Source organism: Argiope bruennichi, chromosome 6, assembly GCF_947563725.1.
Source record: "Argiope bruennichi chromosome 6, qqArgBrue1.1, whole genome shotgun sequence".
Lineage (NCBI taxonomy): Eukaryota > Metazoa > Arthropoda > Arachnida > Araneae > Araneidae > Argiope > Argiope bruennichi.
In genome coordinates, this window is record NC_079156.1 from 125,393,503 (window position 1) to 125,418,236 (window position 24,734).

Here is a 24,734-nt window from a genome sequence, read left to right on the forward strand (position 1 = left end):
TTTCTTTTTGTATTATTTGCAAAATTTCAAGATGGTTATTTAAAGCATAATTATGTTTACTATACCAAAATCACTGACTGCAGCATGCAATACATTTTTTTAATTTTCATTTATTATTATTATTATTTGCATGTGTCTCTATACAATAATAATAACAATATGGCAATATTTTAGAGATAATAATAACTAAAATTTAAACTTTAACGGGACACAAAATCAGAACCATTATGAAACATTAAAAATGATTAATGAAGCATAAAAATATTAAAAGAAAGTAACCTATTTAAAAGAACGAATGTTTGAAACACATAAATTATGATGCGACTTAATGATAAATTTTAAAAACAAGGATAATTTTATTATCTATATCTTAAGTGCTATCATGAATTACTTTGTGGCGATAAAGTTGAACATATTGTGTAAACCGTTTTTGACAAATGTTGCATTCATAAGGACGTTCACCAGTATGCACTCGCATATGGGTTTTGAGATTACATTTCTGAGTAAAAGATTTCTGGCAAACAGGACATACATGTTTATACTGTTTAACATGCACAAGCAAATGCTGCTTCAAAATCTTTTCAAATCTAGTTGAAAAATTACAGAAAGAACATTCAAAGGTCTGGAATTCTTGAAGAAATGAAGCAGAAAATTCTCTCTCTTGATAAATACCTGAAGAAAATACCAAAAAGAATGTTTTAGCTTCAATAATAAGAAGTCTATTTTTCAGTGGATCACAAATTAAGGAATTTGAATATTTAGTGAATTAATGCTTCTGCATAGTACTAAATCATTTATAAATAAAAATTATAGTTCATCACAAAAAAAAAAATCTTTTAAAAACAAGAAATGTTTAGCTTTCTGAGTGCAGCTACTTTTAGATATAAAACACACCCATATTTAAAGAGTTAAAAGCTTATGTTAATGGTAATGCAATAGATTAAAATTACAATAGAATTCAATGTATCTATAAATATTAGAATAAGCATGAGATAATACGTATAAACTATCACTTCTAAGAAATTTTATTAATATTTTGCATTAATTCAGTATTTTTAAGTTACTTATGATGGTCTTTCAATTTTTAATGGCTGCAATCTTACATTAAAAAACAATTATCACAGACAGGACAATTATATGAATTCATGAAAAAATTCCATTCAATGAATTAGAATGCTCAAAAAATTAATCTTAAATGTTTATTGATTCATTAAAAGCAAGCATTTTCTTAATAAAGGTAGAAAACTTATTTAAAATTTCTAATTTCTACACAAACACTTGTATCAGTACATTTGTATAAAAAATATCAAACACAAATTGTAAAATATCAAAATCATTACATAGTTGAGGAAAAATAACTATATTCAAGCAAAATATTTTACTTTTAGTACACAAACAGATATCTACTAGACAATTTTTACGATTTTAATTTTCAATATTTACTATTTATTAAGCAAATGAAAAGAAGTAGAAAACTGATAGAAATCATATAATATAAAAAGAGGGAGAGGGAAAAGGGGAAAATTAACATATCATATACAGATGTGATATAATAGAAAAAAATTAGAAAATATTCATAAAAAAGAAGAGAATTAAAATAGCTTCCAGTTTGAATGGCCTCATCTTTTTGAGTGTCTTCAAAAAAAAAGAAAGAAAATTAGAGGTAATGGTATAACATTTTTGACATTTTTTTCCAATAAAAAATATTAAAGTGCAAGCAAATTAAACATAATATTGGAAAATATTCAACAAAATAACATTTAGTGCCAAATATTGTTTTAAAATATGAAAGATCAAATGAAAGCTAACTTTAATTTGAAAAATATCATAATTCTTTTAGATGAAGTATACATAAGATTCAAGTAAATGAAGCATAGTAATAAAATATTTATGAATTAACATTTAAAGATAAAAGCATTAAATCTTATTTTTTTCTTATGCTTTTGAACAATCACCATGAGCTGAACATTATTTGAAAGAGGAAGAAAAAAAATATTGAAATTTTATTAAATCAGAAGTAAATAATAAGTAAACAACAAATTTGTTTTAAAATTAAAAATCAATAATTCAATATCTCTAATAATTTACTTACAAAAGAAAACAAAAAAAAAATTCAATAATTTTTGAATTATTTGTTTTATACAAGATAAATAATTCGACAGTCTAAACATGATATTGATTTAGGTTTTAGATTACTCTTAGATTAGTTTCCATTCTAGATAAATCATCTTTTACTATTCACGCCAGAGCTACTTAGTAAAAGTAATGTAATTCTATATACTACAATAATATAACTATGGATTTTTTAATGATGATAATTGAAAACTAGAAATGAAAAAAGTTAGAAAGCATTGAAAAAATTTCCCCCAGGTCAAAATACCAAGATTTTCAAGCTGTAAAAACATGCAAGTGCTTAACAAACTATGACTTAAGTATCACAATGAATAACCTCAAGAATGCAATAAAGACCATTAATATCCTCAGGAGTAATATCATTTAATCAATAGTTTAGTACCAATGACCAGGAAAACACAATAACAGTCAAAATTGCCAAACACTTTTTTTTTCTTATCCTAAAAATTTGCTATTTAATTTTTTTTTTTTTTTTTTTCATTTCTAGTATTCAATTCATTATACCTTTAATTAAATGAAATGAAAGAAATGTTTCAAAAAGCAATTGCATTTCATATTTTTGAAGTCATTTATGCAATGAATGAAATCCTACTTATGGATGCATAAATGACAACTACCGATTAGGATATGTACACTAACATCAATTCTGATTTACATGTTTCAGCATATGACATCTCAACTGAATACGCTGAGCATATTTCTTGTGACAAATTTGACATTCATATGGTTTTTCACCCGAATGTAACCTCATATGTGTTTTTAGGTTCCCTTTTTGAGTGAAAGATTTTTGGCAGACATTGCATATATAAGGTTTTAATCCAGTATGAATTGTCATATGAACATTTAAGTTACTAGTATATGGAGATACATATAGACAATATGGGCACTTCTTAACAGAGTTCTTCTTCAAAGATTCAGATGACAAATCCTTTACAGTAGGAAAATCTGAAAAGATACATAAATATCAGAAATTCATAAATTATATGCATTTACTTCATTAAAATTAAAAATATTTAAAGGAGATCCAAACCTCTAATCTCAAACATCGTAGTATAACACTGGGGGCTTTATTCCTCTATCTTTATTTTATATTTAAAATTAGTAATTATAAAATTCATTAAATATTTTATACTTAAATTTCATTAATTTTACATCAATAACAAGCATAAAAAGTGTATTTAATAAATAATTATTCAAGTAAATGTATTTAACATTATTGTAATGCAAATTAAAATAATAAAACAATGAAAAATTTTGCAATAAAATACATTTAAAATGTTATTGAAATCAGAGAAAAAAATGTACAGAAATAAAATTACAATCAAAATTTTCCCCCCTTTTTTTTTAAGATTTCTCAAAGTTACTAAAGAGAAATACTAAATTTTTTTATTAATTTTAAAGAGTGAATCTAATTAAAATTTCAATAATCTTCTTCGTTTTGAGACTGCATTGCACATAAAGTTAATACATTCCAAATTCGATAACTCTAGGTCCAATAGGTAGTTGTGTAAAATGTTTTGAATGATTTTTTTATTATATATGTTACAATATTACATTACAATTTATAGACAGCATGCTACATACACATTATTGTTAAAATACTATTTATGGAACTAAATTTCAAATTTTCAGAAAAATAAAAATGATGGCATCAATTAAATGTAAAAAATTGGCACATCCAGAAACTGTTACATTTCATTTTTTTATTTGTATGATGAAAAAAATGTTATTAATAAAATTTTAATACTAAATTTTAAACAATATAAAAAAGACAGTTATTGACAATCTGAAGGCATTAAATATTTATGGAAAAAGTAGAAAAAAATATAATCAAGTCAAAAGTTTTCTATAGGACAAATTAAAGCTTTTGGAAAAAAATTATTTTGAGAATAAACTAGTAAAAAATTGAACAAAAACTAACTATTGACATTTTTTGGAGGCTAATTAATACTACAATAATTGATGCTTTACCAAATTGATTTGTTTTAACATTTATTAGAATAATAATAAATGATAGAATGGACCAAATCCTGCATTACAAAAAAAAAATTCTACGCATATACTAATTTTTTAAAATCTTAGTGACGAAATCTTTTAATTTCTTTTATTATATAACAATTAAATGATTGATTTGAAAAGATTCTCCTTGATTTTGAAGTTATGATATTTAAGAAGATTTCTCCTTGATTTGAAAAGTTAAAATTAATCTTTATTTTCATGTAAAAAAAACAATTACACTTCATACAAAATTTTTATTCCCCTTTTCTACTACATGATCATACTACCCCTTTTCTACTACAAATGCATACATTTTAACAGCACAACATTTGCAAAGGTTTCCCTCACTCTCTCTCTCTTCTTACAATTTAGATGAATAGCTACAAGTACCGAAGTTCACAAAAATTCTTTTTAAATAGTTCAACTCTCATGATACCATATAATTCAATACTATAATTTTCATTTTTATTTTTAAAAAAGTGATATACTGTGATACAGATGTTCAAATTTGTAAACATAAATAAAAAAGAATATTTTATTTATATAAACCAAATATTTTGTATTCTTATTGCTCAATAATCCCTTAGAAAATAAACATAATAATGGGAAATTACATCTGTAAAAGTTTATTCATGAGAATAAATCCTTACGTATGCATAACTTCTAAAATATCCAAATAGAAGTTTCTGTGCATTTTAATTGCATTCATTTTATTGTTCAAATTTTAATAAACTACTGAGATTCTAAAAAATTAAATGTAAAATCCTTAAGACAATTAAGATGAACAAAATGCGAGATTTATTAAAAATACAATAATTATTTTTTTTAAAAAATCAACATCATTTAAGCAATTTTTAAGAAAATCTTAAAAACAGGTTCAATTTTCCATTAAATTTTTGATACATAAAACAGCATACTTTGAACCAAAATATTTCAAAAGGAATGCAAAAATCAGAAATGAACCAAACAACATTCTTTATGCTTTAAAAATTACTCTTCATATATTTAATTATCATTATTCATATATGGAATAAACAGTGTACTTCACAATACTAATAATAAAATAGTTATATCTCTAAGATGCATATGAGCAACATACAGAATGTATAAAAATGACATAATTGAATGTGAAGACATTTATTTTATGAATTAAAAGGATTTGTACTTTTAAGCTGCATTCAAATGAAATGTTAAAATGAAGCATGTTTATTCAAGCAATTCAATCAAATCATTTATATGTTCAATGAACATGAATTGCTAGATGGTGACACTGTAAAAATGTAATCCTGATAACAAAAATTCTCTTATCATAAATAAGCAACAATTGAAAAAAATGCTGCAGGAGAAATGAAATCGAAAAGAGAAAAAATAATGTTTAACTCATCAGTAAACAACCAATATACCTTTTGACTTACTTATAAATTTTATTTATCACATCATGTAAAAACAATTTTAAATAAATAAAATTCAGTAATACAATAGTACTATTAACTTTCATCACAATCATACCAAATAAACTAACAAAAAAAATTCACCATAATTCATGAATTTAAAACAAAAGCCCATTTATGCAAAAAAAAAGGTGCTTTTAAAAATAAAGAGAAAGCATAATATTTTTTCCTTAAAAAACGGATTAAAAAATAAAATGCATCTCTGATATATATATATATATATATATATATATGGAATGAAATGAAACTGTGTTCTAAGACTGATTCTGGTTTATATGACTTAATGCATGGCATCTTAATTGAATATGCTGAATAAACTTCTTTTTACAAACATTGCATTCATATGGGCGTTCCCCAGAATGTTGTCTCATATGAATTTTCAGACTTCCTTTTTGAGTGAATGCTTTCTGGCATATACTGCATACGTGAGGTTTAACTCTAGTATGAACTACCATATGAATATTCATATGGCTGGAATATGGAGTTGAGTAAGGACAATATGGGCATTTCTTTAAAGAAATCTTCCTAACATTTTCTGATGATAAATGTTCACTTGGAGAATCTGAAAAGATACATAAAAGCATACAATTTAATTTTAATGTCAAAAAATTTTGAATTTGGACACACAATAAAATGCAAATTGTAACTAATTTAATTAACATAAAAATTTTAATGCAAAGGCATTTTAATTTTTTTTTTTATTTGATCAACAAATGCAACATTAAGTATGGAGAAAACAAGTATATAGTTATGAAAAATGTGATGGATTTTATTGAAAAAAAAACTTAGTTATTATACAGCAACATTCTCATGAAATGGAAGTCTGACAGCACAAACTTTACAATTATATTTTTACTAATCATATGAGCAAATGTACAGAAACCAATTTCAATTTTCATTTTTATGAAGACATGTATACAATTAATCAAAAAAAAAATCTGAACAATTCTTTCTCAGAGTACCTTTAAAATTGATTTGAAAAAATTTTCAAATTAATTTTGTATGAGTCAATCCTAGGTTTCATTATAGTGGATTTTAAAAAACAATCTCTAAAATGTTCTACCATTACATTTTTCTCTACATGGCTTTAAAAAAATGTACCATAATTACATAAAATTTTAAAAATTAAATAGACTTTCAATTTAAAAAAAATATTAATAATCAACTACTAACATATTTACAATTTTATAAACATAATATCTCTGTTTAAAACCAGAAAATAAACTTTTCATACTTTAAAAAATATTTAATATTTATATATAATCAATTATTTCTAAAATGTTTTTTTAAAATGTAATTCCACTTAATCACATATTTCTTAAAATGTATTATCTCAGAAAATAGTCTTAGTGAGTAGTCTTGAAACTGAAAGCAATTAGCATATACCAATTAATAATTTGACATTTCACTTCTTTTTAAAGTGCAGCAAAACTTCAATTTAATTTTTAACTCTTTATTTGGTATCAATTTTTACATCTTAAATAATAACCAAAGAAAATCACAAATTATTCCAGAGAAATAATCTACAGGAAGAATTAAAAAGGAAGTTGTTTGTGTATTTTAGTAGTTTGAAAAAAAAAAATGAAAAAATCTAGTTTCAAATAATAAATAAAAAAATAAATGCTAACAATTCTCTATTTTCATATTTCGTTCACAAAATAATACAAAATTATCTACATCTTTAAAATGTTAAGAAATTAACATTTGTTTCAATTTCAAATGCTTTAAATTTAAGGTAAAGCATATTATTACAAAGCTGCAAAAAGATATAATGAATTTTTCTTCTAAATATTAAACATAAATAGTATCTGTTATACTTTGGAACATCATGTGTTTTACTCTTCTTTTTTCAGTAAAAACAAACAATAATATTTTATTTAATTTCCAAATTAAAATTAAGATAAATTTAATTAAACTTTTTGTTTACAATTAATACTGTATCAAGTAACATTACTATAAAAAGTCCAATTTGCAACTATAAATGTTATTGCTAAATGCAAAATAATACATCTTTTTAAAAAATTTAACACTTTGTAGATATATATAGAATGACTTTTTTAATTCCTTGATTCCGCCCTTTTAATTTATTCATTTAAATTATCTCAAAAGCAATAATATCTCATCAAAAATTACAAAAACATTATTAGAGGTCAACACTAAAAAAATATTCCCCAAAAAAAGTCATAAATATAGAAATGTGAAAACTACTTCATATATTTGGAAACTTTATCTTGAAATTATATTTTCTCATGCTTTAATAAATGATCTTTTAAATGCTGATGCTGTACAAAGTCTCTGCAGCAAATATGACACTTAAAAGGACGTTCACCAGAATGCAGTCTCATATGAGTTTTGAGATTCCCTTTTTGAGTAAAAGACTTCTTACAAACATGGCACACAAAAGGTCGCTCTCCTGTATGAACAACCATATGATTCCTCAGATTGCCACGAGATAGAGAAGAATAGGGACAATGTGGGCATTTATTTGAGTAATATACTGAAAAAAAGAATAATAATATTAAAGATTTATCCTATTTTTATTATATAGACAGAAATGTATTTTATTAATATAGAAAATAATTATACTTAAAATTCATACAGAACAATTTCAAAACTTTGAACATATAAGGTTCTAGTTCAAATCTAATACTTTTAAATTTTCAAGTATTTCAATATGCTGCAATATGTGTAATTTTAATAATAATAATTTAAAAAATAAATTTAGTGCAAATAGTAGTTACTTAAAATATGGTCAAAAAAAAAATAATATTATTAATTTTTCATTAAAAAAAACTAATAACAGAAATATATATATATATATATATATATAATTTTACTTTATGTAACACAAAATTTGAGAATGCTGATACAAGGTGAAAACCTAAGATCTATCTATAAAATAGCATTTTAGAAAGTAATATATTCTTCATAATTATAAATATAAAATCAAATGAGAATTTGATTTATTTCTCAACTGTAATATTTAAATATTCAGCACTTGTGGTACTGCAGGAAATGCAGATTATTTTGAGCAAAAACTCTGCCTTATTTCTAAGTAGCCAAAGATTTTACCATCTCTCAAAGCAGGAAATAAACAATTCTTTCAAATTAGGCAATTTTCACTTTTAATTTTCTGACAGGTAGCATCTACCACTTCAGTGATCTACTAAATATCTATTTAAATAAGAAGATTCCCTTACTAGAGCATAAAAAAAGCAACTTTAATCTTTAAAAAAATGTGTATTAATAAGAAATCATTTTTTTATAATTAACAATTAAAAAAGGAAATGTTTCACATCTTTTTTAATAATTCAGTTTTCATTTGAAAAATAGTGACAACAGTTACATAACAAAGAGACTCATTGTCATTAGAATTTGTATATAAATAAAAAGTCACAATTGAAGTGATACAAATGTTAATTCTATTCCTGAGTATCCATTTTGCAGCAAATATCCAACTTCTGCACTATTCGTCCTAGTTTTCTTTCATCGTAATTAAATGAGGAAGGCAAAGCGTCTATTAAGTCATCTATTCAGAACGTTTTCAAAACCTAAAAATTGTAAATTTTGATTCTTATCTTAAGATTATCTTTTCATATCTGTATAATCATGTATCAATGAAATATAAACTCAGTTTGAATCAATTTATTACCAAGAATTAGGACTACGATTTAAGTTAATGTTTTGTTTATATTTCCTGCATTTAAGTTGAGCATTATAGAATTCATGTTAAAATGTGAACAATTTTTTTATCCTTTAACTTACTTTTTTGCTAATAAATTCTTGAAACGTTCAGTGCAGTATATAAACATATATAAATTACCAGTATACAGAGCTTTCTATTTTTACTCAACATGTTACCGGCAACAGTTTTTATGATTCACCAGGCCATGGATGTGTTCCCATTGAGATAAATGGAGGGCTTAGTATTCCATAAGAAGTGAGGAAATATGCATTATAACAGTGAGTTTTGGTATAAAAACTTTGTCTTTTGGTATTGGTGAGCAAAGAAATGAATTCATAGAACTCCGATATAACCGGTTTTTTCATTATCCAGCCAGTCTTTCCGCCACGTTAAGCCGGATATTCGGGAATGCACTGTATACGTAATTAAAAAAATTCCTCCATCATATTAGTGAAAATTCGATCCATTATATATATAAATATATGAATAATTGTAAAAATATAATCTTTAGAAAACTCGCTATTGTGATAATTTATGATGAAAAACAACATGAGCTTTTAAGTGCTGAGATTGATTAAATGCTTTGTCACAAAGTGAACATTTATATGGACGTTCTCCTGAATGCAATCTCATATGAGTATTAAGATTTCCTTTTTGTGTGAAAGATTTAAAGCACACATCACAAGTATAAGGTCTTTCTCCAGTATGCATATTCATATGGTCCTTTAAATTTCTCCAAGTTGATGTAATAAATTGACATAAATGGCACTTCTTGTTCAGATTCTTCTTCCAGGATGCAGGAAATGAAGAATGTTTCATTGGCATTAAATCTAGCAAAAATTAAAATACTTAAAATTAAAATAATGAAGGCATGCAAATAAATTGTAAAAATAATTACAATTGGTTCATAATATATCCCATTTTGCTGTAAATATGTTTGTAATAAAAACCAAAGTAAATAAGGCATATGTATTCTTCATTTCTCTTTGCATTTGATAGTTTATAAATAAAGTACATTCCCGAGTATCCAGTCAGTGACTATCTAGCTTCCGTACTATCCAGCCTAGTTTTCATTCATCATAATTAAATGTGGAAGGCAAAGTGTTACATTGGCAAGGCATTGGAAGAGGGAGTTACTACAATCCTCCTACAAGTCGTGTGTAAAATAGAAGTTGTGACTGGAAAAAACAAAACAGCGTTTTGCTCGTTGTTTATTGTTCCATCAGTGCTAATGAATCACAATTGTTGCTGTTCCTGATCATACCTGCACAAAAAATACAGTATTCGTAAATTGTTCTTCGGGTATGCTTAATGTTCCTTTAAGTGTGCCACAGTGAAGATTCTTTAGTGCAGTATATAAACTACCAATACAGAACCTCCTATTTTAACTCGACACAATACCGGCAACTGCTTCTGCGATTCACCAGGCCAAAGCTTCATTCACATTCTACATAACTTCAGATAAATGGAGGACTTAGTACTCAAAAAGAAGTGGAAAAATATATAATATAACAGTGAGTTTTAAAATAAAAACTTTGTTTTCTGGGATTGGTGAGCAAAGAAATTACTTCATAGAAATCCGACCTATCCAGCTTTTTTGTTATCTGGCCTGCCCTTCCGCCACACTAGGTTGGATACTCAGGAGTGTATTGCATATCAATACAATACTTAACTGCTTCTTAAAATATTTTGTACCATTCAAAATTTAAATTTAATAAGTAAAATAAAAAACCTATTACATAATATACACGTTATTTGAAATACTTTTAAAATTTTAATGTATATCATGGACAATAATAAAGCATTAAAATTTCTATTAGAATGCATTTTAATATTCTGACTTGATGAGGAGCAGGGTAATGCAACTTTAAAACTATTATTTATATTTTAAATTGAAATACTTTAGCTGACAAATACTATTTTTCACACATTCCACATTTTCTGGCGAAAGCATTTTCCATAAACTATCAACAATAAATTTAGACCATTAATGCAAAATCATTATGTATCACAAGTTGGCAAACGTTTAATTATACATTCAAAATTTTTCAAATTTAAGACTGAATATTATTTTACCTTTTGTTTACAATTCTGTATCTGTTATTTAAATATATATATATATAATTTTTAAAATATAATACATAACAATATATAATATTTTAAAAACTATATATATCTATATATCAAACTTCTTAATGCAATCATCCACTAAACACTTTTATTATTTGAGCATATTTTGTTTATTTCAACTGATTAAGAAAAATCTTTGTTTTCAAATGTTACTGATTTAAATCAATTCCAACATAAATCAATCTTATGCATCATATTTTAGAAACAAAAGTAGAAAAGAAATATTATTTCTACTAACATAAAAGTCCTTTCAACAAATCTTTTAATTATTAACACATATAAATAGTATATTGAATTCATTATTTTATTTTAGACAAACAGAAATCTTTTTTTTTTCTTTTTTCTTTCTTTTTTTGTAAAATACAGTAAATCCAATACATGTTATCACACAAATAAACTAGAAAAAAAATCTGGAACAATAAATATTCATATTCTGATGTAATTTACTGAAATAATGTTATTACTACAGAAATATAAAAAATGATAGTGAAAAAATAACTTTTTATTATCAAAAAGTGTTTAAAATTTATTTTTATAGTCAACTATTTATTAAGTGGACTATAAAAGGAACTTGATGAAAATTAAAATTATTTCCAACTAGAAAATTAAAAAAAAATTTAATGTACTTAATTATTGAAGTTAACACAAATTTATGCTGTACTGCCTTCAAGTATTATCTTCCGAATTTACACTCTTGCTTCACTATTTGTACAACTACAGAAAACGTTTCTACAACACAATATCTGATTGGTTAATTGACTGTTTTGTAACACATTTGAGAAACTAAAGCAAACCATGAGTAGAAGTAACAGTTTTGGCAACATCAAAAATCTTATGGCAGTAAAACAATATGATGAAGCACAACTTATCTAAATGAGGTAGAACTTCTAAGATGGGGGGAGGGGGGAATTGATGCTTTAGACTGTGCTGACCTTGGGGCAATCGTTATATAAATGGTATAATCTTGTGTGATCTCTGCTGATCTCCTGACCCACAAAACAATATATCCATACTCTATTAAGGTGTATGTACACACTTGAAACTTCGAATATCGTTCAAATTATCGAATATTTTTTTTTTATTGATTAATAATATTCTCTGATCCTTTAGTTTTCAAACGATACCAAGATGTTGTCGATATTCGAAATCTTTCTCGAGTTATAATTATTTTTCTTGAGGTGCTTTCATTAAAAACTCTAGTTACGGTGTTTTTAAAACTCATTTTATGAAGAATGATATTTTTCCACTATGTTGCTTCATTCAAACAATCATAACTCAACAAGAAATGAACCAAATACAATTATATACATATCAAAATAATCTGTATGAAATAGCGGATGTTTTGTGCCTCAATCAAATTTATATTTATAGAAATAAATTTTTAATAGCTGTTTAAATGTTAAAATGACAGAAAAAATCTCGCTTTTTCTATTCATCGTTGATGGAAAAATTGTTAAAAATAAACTATATATTTTTATAACTTGTTTGAGGCAGACAACATGAAGACTAATATTAGGCATCATTTCCAACTAGAATTGTGTGTCTGTACAAATTAGAATTTAAGATATCATGTTTCAAAAAATAGGCTAATTAGCTCATTAAATATTATTTAATTAATTAATAATTAGTGTAATATGGTTTTTTCTCACTTAAATGAGAAAACTTATTTATACTTAAAAGTTAAAATTTAAAAAAAAAAATCTTCAAGTGTGTACGTACACCTTAATAATTTTAATCCGTTACCAATTAGTTTAAGTCAATATATAGAAATGATACCATATGTCACATCACATTTTAATTGTTTTTGATAATTTGACAAATATTGCTTGTTTACAAATTTCACTTTAAATAAGAAACAGGTCAAATCAGGTATTATATTAAGTGGTTAAGGCACAATTATTCAGTTAAAAGTTCATTATTCATATTTTTGGCAAAGTGAAATGAATTCATAGTGAATGACAACTTAACAATATGAAGGGGGGGGGGGATTTCTTAATAGCATTTATGTCTTGCTCTCATACATCTTCACAACTTATGTGGTCTCTATGCTTGATCTTGTGCAAGCCCTTCATATCCTTTCTTTTTCCCCACTGCTTTGTTTCCAAAGATTTCACTCACAATTTAAAGAATCTTATAAGATGTTTCTTACCATAAAGCACAAAATTCAATGATTGATCATTCCTTCACAGAAAATATTTTGAAATCCAACAATGGAAAGTCTGTTCAACAGTAATACTTGTTTTGCCTGCATACTGTTCGCTAGTCATTCATAGCTTGGAACAATTCCAACAATTGCAATTTTCTTACCTACACCCTTCCCGACAATCTTTCTGAATAAGGATTAAACAAACTTTTTTTAAAAATAAATATAAATTTTCATGGGATATTAATTTTATAAAATTAAAAAGTTAAAATTTTAAGGTAATAAACATGGCAATCCATTTAAAAAAAAAGTCACACATAAAAGCATACAGAGAAAAATAAATTTAATTGTTTTACTTAATCTTGATATTTATAAGGTTGTCTTAAAAAAAAAAAAACTTATAAGAAAACAAAATTTAACTAACAGAAACTTCATATTTCTAACATAAAGATCTATAGTATAAAATTTATGCATGGTTAAAAAATTTTTTTAATGTTGAAGTAGAAAATGACACTTAAAATTCAAGTTGTTCTTAAACAATGTAAATACAGGTAAAAATTAAGAGAAGTAAAATTAATGCAATCAAATGCATAATCAAACGAAAGTCAAAAATTAAATCAGATAGTAAAATATAGGAAACATTATAAATACATTATAACATTATAACATTAATATAAATTTGTAAAAAAGTGGAATAAATGCCTCATCTAATTAATGCTCTTCAGACACCATAAAAAAATGAACCAGAAACAGATATTTATATTACAAAATTAAATTTCTAACAAAATATATCATTATAAAAAATTATACAACAAAAATTTTAAAATATTTTACCAATAAGAGTTCAAATAACTATCTTCCCCACAAATACTTAATTTCAAATTGAATCATAGGTATACAGTTTTTATATTATATAGGTATTACAGTTTTTATATTATATAGGTATTACAGTTTTTATATAGGTATACAGGCATACAATTCAAATTTCATAATTTTTGATTTGAGACAATTTTAAAAACACAATTTATTAATGAATAACGGTTTAAAACCCAAAATCAAAATTTGGATGTTAAAAATCAAAATGTTTAAAGGATTTACACATTATTGTCAATATCCCATAAAAAATAATTTTCTTTTATAATTCATCTGTTAACAGAAATATTTCATTCTATCAGCAATATCTGATGTCTAATTATCGCACACAGTAATCTGTTGTGGAAAGGAGCTTCTATGCTGTTTAATTAATACTTTTATATTCTCTATTTTAGTAAGATTTTAACAAAATAATAGTAAATGTTTTCGTTGGAACTGAGAGTATTTGTCGCAAAATTTTCCAGGATTTTTATACAAAATAACAAGATACTAAATTCGTATTTTCAAATGGTTTCATAACAACAAAAACAAAATATCTATTACATTCAAAGTATTAAAAAATATTTTAGACTTGAAAATAAAGTTTTCTATACTCAGAGGGGAAAACAAGAACAAAGTCAGTTATAGTAAATAGAAAATCCAATTCTCAACAATTTGGGGCAATTTTAGGAATGTTATTTCTTGAGTGTCTATGGGTAAACTACATAATTCTGAATTGTGGTCAGATGAAGATGATGATAAGTGTCTTAGAATCGATCTTAAAATTTCCATACCATGCAATCGACAAACTGTTTAACTCAGACAGATTTAATGTACAAAAATCTTACCTATATTGCTGATCTTTAGTGACAATAGATCCTGAAGTTGCTTCCTCTGGATATTTCAAGATTTTGTCACCAGATTAAAAGTTAAGCATAAAGATTAATAATTAGTTTCTATATCAGCAATAAGATAACCATTAAGAAACATTTCTTTTGAAATTATATGTCTGTTGAGAAAAGATGTTTCATCAAAAAAATTAGAAAAATTTTCAAAGATCTGAAATTTTTGGAAATTTTTCAAGTTGAAAAAAATTTGATTCTTAAAAAAAAAAAAAAAAAAAATTCTTTAATTTCAAAATGTTTAAAAAAAAAAAATTGCAATTCTTTATTCCTTTCAAGGTTTTTTAAAAACCAAAGATACATTATTTTATTCTATCAGATATTTATTTATCGTGAGGAATTCAGTCAATATATTCATGATTCATAAATAAAGGGGGAGGGGAGAGAGAAAAAAAAAGAAGAAAAACTATTTTAATAATACTTGAAACTAAAATTGCTATCAAAGTTTAAGCACAATGTAACATTTTTTTTATCAACAATGTTAATATAAAGAAATTATGTTGAGAATAAAATCATTTAAATCAACAGTGATTTAAAGTCATAATTAAATTGCATAAAGTACATGGCTAAACACAATATATCATATGCAGGGAGAAAAATTATCTCAAAACTCAAGGATTTCTCAAAACTCATGAACAAGTTATTCATAGATTTGTGAGGTTTTTATTAATACAACAACCCAAGAAACAAGGAATAAAATTCAATGCTTAAACAATAACTACAATAAAGAGCATAGAAAAACAAGATACATAAAAAAATGTCATAGTTTACCTTTTTTTTCTCATTAACTTCTCTCTATACATTTTTTCTGATTATCTTCCTCCTCTTCCTATACCACTTACAGTGTTTTTATTGAGATAGAATCAAGTAAAAGTGAAAAAAATTATAAAAAGTGTCAGAGGAAGAGAATATCAATAAATATTTCATGATTCATATATTCATGTATGTTCACGCATTTCGTGTCTTCTTAGATGAACAAGTTGAGTAAATTTTCTCCCACAATTTTGACACTCATATGGTTGTTCCCCTGAATGCAATCTCATATGAATTTTAAGATTTCCTTTCAATGTAAATGACTTTTGGCATATATTACAAATATATGGCTTCTCTCCAGTATGGATTACTATATGATTCTTTATGTTCGAAGAATGTAATGACTTATATGGGCAAAACGGACACTGTTTTGTTGAACTTTTTATAAAAGAAACAGCAGGTGAAAATATCCTTATTTGACTTGAAACTATAAAAAGAAGAAAACAAATTTTAGTGAGTAATTTAAAGTGTTCAATTAAAAGATTATTAGAAAGCAAATGCATAAAAATATGGATACTAAAAGTCTTATACAAAAAGTGAAAATATAATAAAAATAAGTAAAACAGTCTTAGCATGCTTTCAACGATTTTAAGCAAATTTAGTTTTAAATTTTAAGCAAAAATAGAATGAAAGTGAGTTATTAATGTAATTTTCATTATAAAATACTTAAAAACTTTTGCAGAATTAGAAATCTGCAATATTTTAGCATATTACAACCCTTTGATTTTTTAAAAATTTTATTAATCAACAAAATGAAATCAGCACAGCCCAAAAATTTACATTATATAAAAAAGAATAGAAAACAAAGTTTTACAAGATAGTAGGTTTTTAAATAAATTATATGTGCGGAAATTATTTATTTTATTAAAATATAGAAACTTTCATTTTTACACAATTTTTGCAAATGAAATGAAATAATTTCAATTTAAATAGTTAAATTTCAAAATTATTCCATACATTCAGAAACTTTTAAAAATCTAGTAACATAGAATAAAAATAATCAAAAATAAGTAAATATAAGACAATATAATCACATCTTTGCATAAAGAAAGATTATCATCTCTCTTGAAGTGAATCGTTTATAAAACAATTAATAAAAAAAAAATTTAAGATGAAAAAAAATCACATATTATAAAATGCAATAGTGATTCATTGTTATATAGTAGAAATTTTAAAGGGGGGAAAAATAAGATTAATATTAACAAGTACAGTGTTTAAATATGTAATATATCAAATTAATTCATACCACAATTTAAATTCATGCTTCAACAAACAAATAACAAATTCAGTACAAAAGTTATAATAAAGTAGGCAAAAATATAGAATTCTTTAAAAATTTAATTAAATGAAGAATAATTTTCAATGGCTAAAAAACATCCTATATTATCAACAACAGTAATAAATGTTTTTTAAAGAAACTGCGATAAATCAAAATGCATTAAATTCAAAATAAATATTTTTTTATTTCATTAAATTCTTTTGAACAAACCATTAAGCAGTAACTGAAATACAGAACACATAAAAGGAAAATGCATCATATTAAAATATCTTTTTTAAATTTTAATTTCATACTTACTCTTCTACATGATACCTCTATCTGATTATCATAACTCTTTTAATATTAGTTCAACAAATATAATGTACAATTCTCACCAAAAAATAAAAAAAGATTTTTCAAAAAGAAATTCAAAGAAAGGCAAAATTTGAATTTAAATAAAAGAGAAATGTTCGTGATTGTTGCTTTCAAAAGTACATGAATGCTTCCTTAATTTATGTGCTCTCAGATGAATGAGCTGGTTAAATTTTTGGCCACAATTCTGACATTCATATGGTTTTTCCCCTGAATGCAATCGCATGTGAATTTTAAGATTCCCTTTCAAAGTGAATGTTTTTTTGCATATACTGCAAATGTACGGCCTCTCTCCAGTGTGGATTACCATATGATTCTTTATATTTGTAGAATTAAATGATGTGTACGGACAGTACGGACACTGTTTGGTTGCTTGTTTTATAAAAGACACAGCAGATGAAAACGATTTCAGTTCACGTGAAACTATAAAAAGAAAAAAATAATTTAGTTTTTGATTAAAAAATATTGTGTAATTAAGTGACTATTAAAAAGAAATATATTTAAAAATGAGTATCACAACACATTTTATATGAAAGAGGAAAGAGAAAGAAACAAATGAAATATATATAATAGTCAAACAAGTTTGAGTATAATTGCACTTTTCAATTATTATATTTTATAACTATTCAGATTACAAGCACTAAAAATTCTACATAATCGGAAATTAATAATACAAGATATTTCACTCAAAGGAAATCATTAACAAAATGTATTTTCAGTCATAAATGGGATGAAGAGAATACAAAGAACTCATTTTTATTCAAAATTAGACATACATCAGAAGTTTTACAAGAGGGTAAATTTCGAAAAAATATCAGTTCAAGACAATTACTTACAAGTGTAATATTCAGTAATAAACCTTTTTGCAAGATTAAAGCAAATGAAATCAATAAAATATAATAAATTTTTATATATAATAATAGAATATAAATGTTATTTCAGTTTTATTACACACATTCTGCAGCTTCGTCTAATCTAAATATTTCAGAATCAAACAACAAAAGTATCAGAATATATTTAATGAAACAAATTATCCAGCAACACATAAGACATGACATCTTTTTTAAGGTAAACAAAAATTAGGTTGACAAAACAAAAAAATAAAAGTAAGAAAATACTTATGTCTAAAAAAAATCATTAAAGATAAATTATAAAAATTACGGCAAAATATAAATTTCAGCAAAAATTAGAACAAAGAAACAAGTTACAATAAATATTGAATTATAATGCTTAATTTAAAGTCACAATGCAGCAAATTTCAACATTAATATTTATTTTCCAGTCATTAGATTTAAAAAAAAATGGGTATCAAATGTAACCATAAATTTCTTGGGAAATGTAATTAAAGAAAAATTATTTTTAAAACAACAAATAATCAAGTTGTACACGAAAGATTTTATTCTAATCAAACACAATCTGAATGAACCAGTTGGCTGACAAAGACTGCTAATAATAATAAAATTATCCATTTTTAATATCATTAACTAAAATTAAAAATATACTACAATGCATCAATATTATGATTTTTTTTTCTTTATTTAATTATTTTTCCATCATTTTATGAACTATAAATGAATTAAATGACATAATTTTTAATTGCCTTTTTAACCATCCCTACCACTTATTAATTCCTCAGCATGATATTTCTCGTGTTCAGCTCTTCTTTTCCTAGAATTGATATATTACCACTTTTGTAAATAAAATACTTTAAAAAATTTAAAGAAAAAAATTAGGGTAAAAAATCAGAGTATATATTATAACTCAAATGTTCATGTGTTGCAATTTATGCCTACTCAACTGAACAAGCTGGGTAAATTTTCTTCCACAATCTTGACATTCATATGGTTTTTCACCTGAATGTAGCCTCATATGAATTTTAAGACTTCCTTTCTGAGTAAAAGATTTTCGGCATACATTACAAATATATGGTTTCTCTCCAGTATGGACTATCAAATGGTTCTTCAGGTTTGTAGAATTCAGTGTTGCATATGGACAATAAGGACACTGTTTGGTTGATTGTTTTATAAAAGAAACAGCAGAGGTAAATGTGTTCATCTGACCGGAAACTATAAAAAGAAAAATATATACACTCATACATTTAAGAGTACTCAAATAATAATTAAAAAGTAAGCTTATATGTAGAATACATACACAATAACTTTCATAAAAAATTGAAATTAATAAGCAAAAATATAAAACAATCATTAATCTGCTTTTAACAAATTGGTTTACAATCTTCAGTTGTAAAATTATACAACTGATTTAAGAAATACAATTTTAATCATAAAATATGCCATAGATACCATATAATCAAAAAATAATAGCATAATATTAGCACAAAAATTATTAGCATAATATAGTACAAAAATTATTAGCATAATATAGCACATAAATTATTAGCATAATATAGCACAAAAATATTAGCACATAATTCATTAAATTCTATTCAATAACAAAACAGGTACAATAAATAAGTGAGAACATAAGAATTTTTGATTTAATTCAAAAAGCAATATTAATATTGGTTTCATTCAAAAAGTAATAAGATAAAAAGTTTTAACAAGTTGGAATATAATTCATATAAGAAATTTACCTGTTTAGTTAATACAGAAAAAGATATTTTTTCCAGTTCAGTATATAATCACACATCAATTAACTTCATTAGTTAATTCATTAATTCAGTTAACTCCATCCCAAGATTCATTTCAAAATTACTCTACATATTCACCCGCTTTATTCAGATTATTTTAGAAGCACAAGAAGTAAAAATAAAAAATGAAACAGTAACTATCAACGATTTTAAATATGGTATGATCATTAAATAATTAAAAAACTGAAAACTGTTCTGAAACATTTAAAAAAAAAAGTGAAAATAAAAAATTTATGTGCTCTGAAACATATAACAAAGATTATTCATAAAGTAATTCAAATTAACAAACACATACAAAAGGAATAAAACAGTATCGCGTAAGTTTCTTAAAAGTTATACTTAACAGAGCAACTTTTATACTTTAGAACAAATATTAGCAAAGATAAGTCCAATAAATATATACTTCCATTACAATCAATAATACCAATGACTATTTTTATAAGTTAGATTATGTTAAAATGTATAAAACTGTCAAAAACAGTATAATCACTCTTTTAAAAAATAATAATTTTGGCAATAAATATTATACAAAAAAGCAAAAGACAACAAATTTTATTTATGCCTTTGTTTTTATACTAACTTCTTATTAAAATATCAATTGCTCATTATTCATTTAATTTTCTACAAGGCAGTTTGATCTAAAGCTACTAAATTTGGCAAAGATAAATTTCGGAGAGTAGGAATGTGCACTTTAAGTAATTTTATTAAATTTTAATTAATTATAAATTGAGTTTTTGGAATTTTTTCCCAACAACTTCCAAAAGTATTATTGCACAAAAAAAACTTACTTTTAGACCATCTTAAAATCAAGCTAAAAAGTTGATACATAAGTTAGCATGATCTTTTCAAGTATTTAATATACATTTTTTTAAAACAAAAATATTAACAAATTGTGAGATTTTTTTAAAAAAAAATATGATTATCAAACAATATATTAACAACATTTCATATAATAACAAATAAAATAGCAATATATTTAGAAATTTAATGACAATACAAAAATTAATAGTAAAAGTAATGTGGAAACAATACATACACAAGAAAAGTTTGATTACTGAATAAGATTTTATACAGTATCAGTGCTCTAAATCACATTTCTCCTTTAGTTTACCAATTGAATTCACAAATAACATTTTACTGATTTGAGGGATAACTGATTTGAGGGAGTTCTTGGATTTGAATTTCTAAACCTCCAGACATAATAGATGATATGGGTACTGCTATTGCATTGAAATTACTTAGCAAGTGGTTGTGCCTTATGAAGGTGATTAACGGTTACATTAAGAATTAAAATAATATTAATATTTCATGATGGAGAGAAAGAGAAAAAAAATGCAGAATTTTATATAATATATGTTTGGCAAAAGCAGTTCAGAGTCATGTCAATGTGGTAAAGTTAAAATTAGACATCATATATAAATAAGGCAATGAGATTTCTCACATTCTTCACAAGCATGGAGTCATATGGTTCAATTTCTTTAATAACAATGTTGTTACTTCTGTTTAATTTATCAAAGTATCTTGTAGACAATTTTTTAGGTAAGCCTTTTATTATAGCAAGGCAGAAATCTTTGCAAATGTCATCTGGCAAATCATGGCATGCTACTGATTTGCTGAACTCTCACATTTTGCAATCTTTAAAGTGTTGTGATGCAAGATTTTGCTGCCACGGTCTGGATAAGTGATGCATAGGAGGTGAGAGGCCAAAGCATGGTTTTATAGATTAAGAATTTATTTTCCTCAAAGAGTTTAGTTTTGTAACTAAGAATGGGATAAAGCTGGCTTTTGATTATATTATAGTTTTTCTTGATTTCACTGATATATTTTTAAAAGGTTAAGTATTTATCTAGTACAACTGCAAGGTAAGCTATAACATTGCACCATGGTATATCTCTCCGGTTGACATTTGCTAATACTGAATAACATTTTAATAAATAAATACAATAAAATCAAAGCTGAATATGATGCAATTCATGATTTCTTAAATGAATACGTTGGACGAACTTTTTTTGGCAAATTTTGCATTCATAAGGACGTTCACCTGAATGTACTCTTAAATGAGTTTTGAGATTCCCCTTTTGAGTAAAAGATTTTTGGCAAAGATGACACACAAATCTTTTTTCTCCAGTATGAATCATTAGATGATTATTTAAATGTGTAACATTTTTAGTGGTATAAGAACAAAATGGGCACTGCTTCAGAAAACCCTTCTGTGTAGATTTCATTGATGGAAACATGTTCTTCAGGCTTGAACCTACTAGACAGAGAAAAACATAGATGTTTTTAAGAGGAAAAAAATGACACAGCAGGCTCTCACTACAATGATCAAATGAAGAGATTCAAAGAAGATTTTACACTTGATACATTGCAAATCTACAAATGCAAAATTACAGAAAATATTAATGAGAACATATTTTAAAACACAATTTTACAAACAAAATTATTTTTTACTTTTTAGTCTTTTAAAATTCTAATACATCAAGATGTGACTGAATGGCATTTGAATTATTACTAGCATAAAATGAATCAAGTTAAATAATGCAAAAAAATAAGTATTTTACTTTTTGTAGTCATGTAAGCATCTCTATGGGGGGGGGGGCTTCACTGCATAGGACAAAAGCAAAAAAAGGAATTTAAAAACGAAAATATTTTACTGAGTCATAACCAATAATAAACCAAGATTTTAGTATTCACAAATATCCCCATTTACTACATTCATTACTGTGCTTAATCAGGTTTACTTTTTGCAAATAATATGTAAATACATGCTTAAAAAGCATATAATCTGCCAAAATTTTTAGATATTATAAATATTATATATATTATAAGATATTAATAAATGACACTAATGCATTTTTTTCTGTTTCTTTAATATGAAATTACTCACAATTATGAAGTATATATAAATTTAAAAATAATAATAATACTATATTGGATTTTTTTTTTCTTTTTACAATGTAACCCTATATTTATAAAAAAAAAAAAAAAACCCATAGAATTGAAAAATAACTTTTTCAATATTTTTTTCTATTAACCAAACATTTCACAAGTTTTATAAATGAACAAATTTTTTCAAAAATTTCTAACACAAAAATTCTAAAAATAATGAAAAAAAAAAAAAAAAAAGAAGGATGATGAAATTTTTTTTTTATCCATCTATTTCCATACTATTTTCCATCCAAAATTTTACTTCAAAAAAAATCAAGCACATAAGAATTTTAAAAGAGAAAAAAAAAAGCAAAAGAATTACAAAGAACAATATTTTTTTTAAACTAACTTTTATTATGAAATGTTGTGAAGTTAACAGAATCAAGAAATTTTAATAGAACACAAATAAAATATATTAAAGATACTATTATTTTCACACATTTATAAATATTTGAAGTTGCCTGTTAAATTGATAATTTTTAATGAAACAAGACAATTGAAAATTTTAAAAAGTGTTACAAACTAGAAAAATTTATATTAAAATATATCAAATTTTCAGGAATTCCTTCTTAATTCACAAAAAATCATGTATGATAAGTAAAAAAAGTTCTCAATTCTGTTTGAACTAAATTAATGACATAAAAATAATGATATATACAAAAATACAAAACTGACAACTATAAAAACAATTTCTTGAAATGTGATGAGATTCAACTCAATGATCACTTTTTCTATATATCGAAAACTAACAAACAATATATTCACCAAGGAATGTCATCACCTATGTATTTGAACCTTGCAAAACATGATGTACAAGACTTTTCAACTATAATGATTTACCTCACATTTAAAAGCACTATATACTTTGCAAAGAAAAAAAATAATTATCTAAAAAAAAATTAAGTATACATTCTAAAATGTGTACATTGCATTACTTCTAAATACTAAAAATGAATATTTATTCAAAATAAGAAGTTAAAACAGTACTTACAACTATTGAATTGGCAGTTCTTAAGTATAATAATTTATTAGATATTTAATAATTTATACTACCGTAATTAGATATTTAAATATCTAATCATGGTAGCTATAATTTGCATTAAATCCCATTAAAGGTTGCAACAAAACTTAATAAGTGAGAAAATTAAATGAGAAAGAACAAGAATTCTCAAACTGAAAAAAAAAAAATGAGATTATACACCAAAACTTATTACTAAAAGTTTTAAAATTTTTACACATAAGTAAAAATGTTGTATAATTTTTAAACAGTATAAAATTTTACATCCTGGAGTGATGAAGACAACAAAATCAGCAGATTTAAGTGGATGAGAACCATTCTGTTGAACATTTAAAACAACCATTGAACAATAAGGATTAAGACATCAGTTTATTCAATAACCAATTATGATTTTGCAAATA

General features: G+C 24.5%; 1 protein-coding gene across 1 annotated transcript; it reads right to left on the reverse strand.

Annotated features, from left to right (window-relative positions):
- Positions 1 to 5,841: 5,841 nt before the first annotated feature.
- On the reverse strand, positions 5,842 to 24,676 carry LOC129971982 (zinc finger protein 585B-like). The gene is made up of 5 exons (XM_056085961.1): positions 24,598 to 24,676; positions 19,531 to 19,803; positions 17,831 to 18,160; positions 7,791 to 8,079; positions 5,842 to 6,144 (listed from the first exon to the last, which is right to left on the reverse strand). Exons 1-4 carry the CDS (start codon positions 24,674 to 24,676, stop codon positions 7,820 to 7,822), a joined length of 942 nt encoding a protein of 313 aa, XP_055941936.1. The 3' UTR covers positions 5,842 to 6,144; positions 7,791 to 7,819.
- Between the last annotated feature and the right edge of the window lie 58 nt (positions 24,677 to 24,734).

What these genes read in the sequence shown, in the direction of transcription:
- LOC129971982 (XM_056085961.1), bottom strand. Translation starts at nt 24,676, where the DNA reads ATGGTTGTTTTAAATGTTCAACAGAATGGTTCTCATCCACTTAAATCT. An exon ending in TGTCTTCATCACTCCAGGAT is followed by an intron (nt 19,804 to 24,597) that starts GTAAAATTTTAT and finishes TTCTTTTTATAG; the next exon opens with TTTCCGGTCAGATGAACACA. An exon ending in TACCCAGCTTGTTCAGTTGA is followed by an intron (nt 18,161 to 19,530) that starts GTAGGCATAAAT and finishes TTCTTTTTATAG; the next exon opens with TTTCACGTGAACTGAAATCG.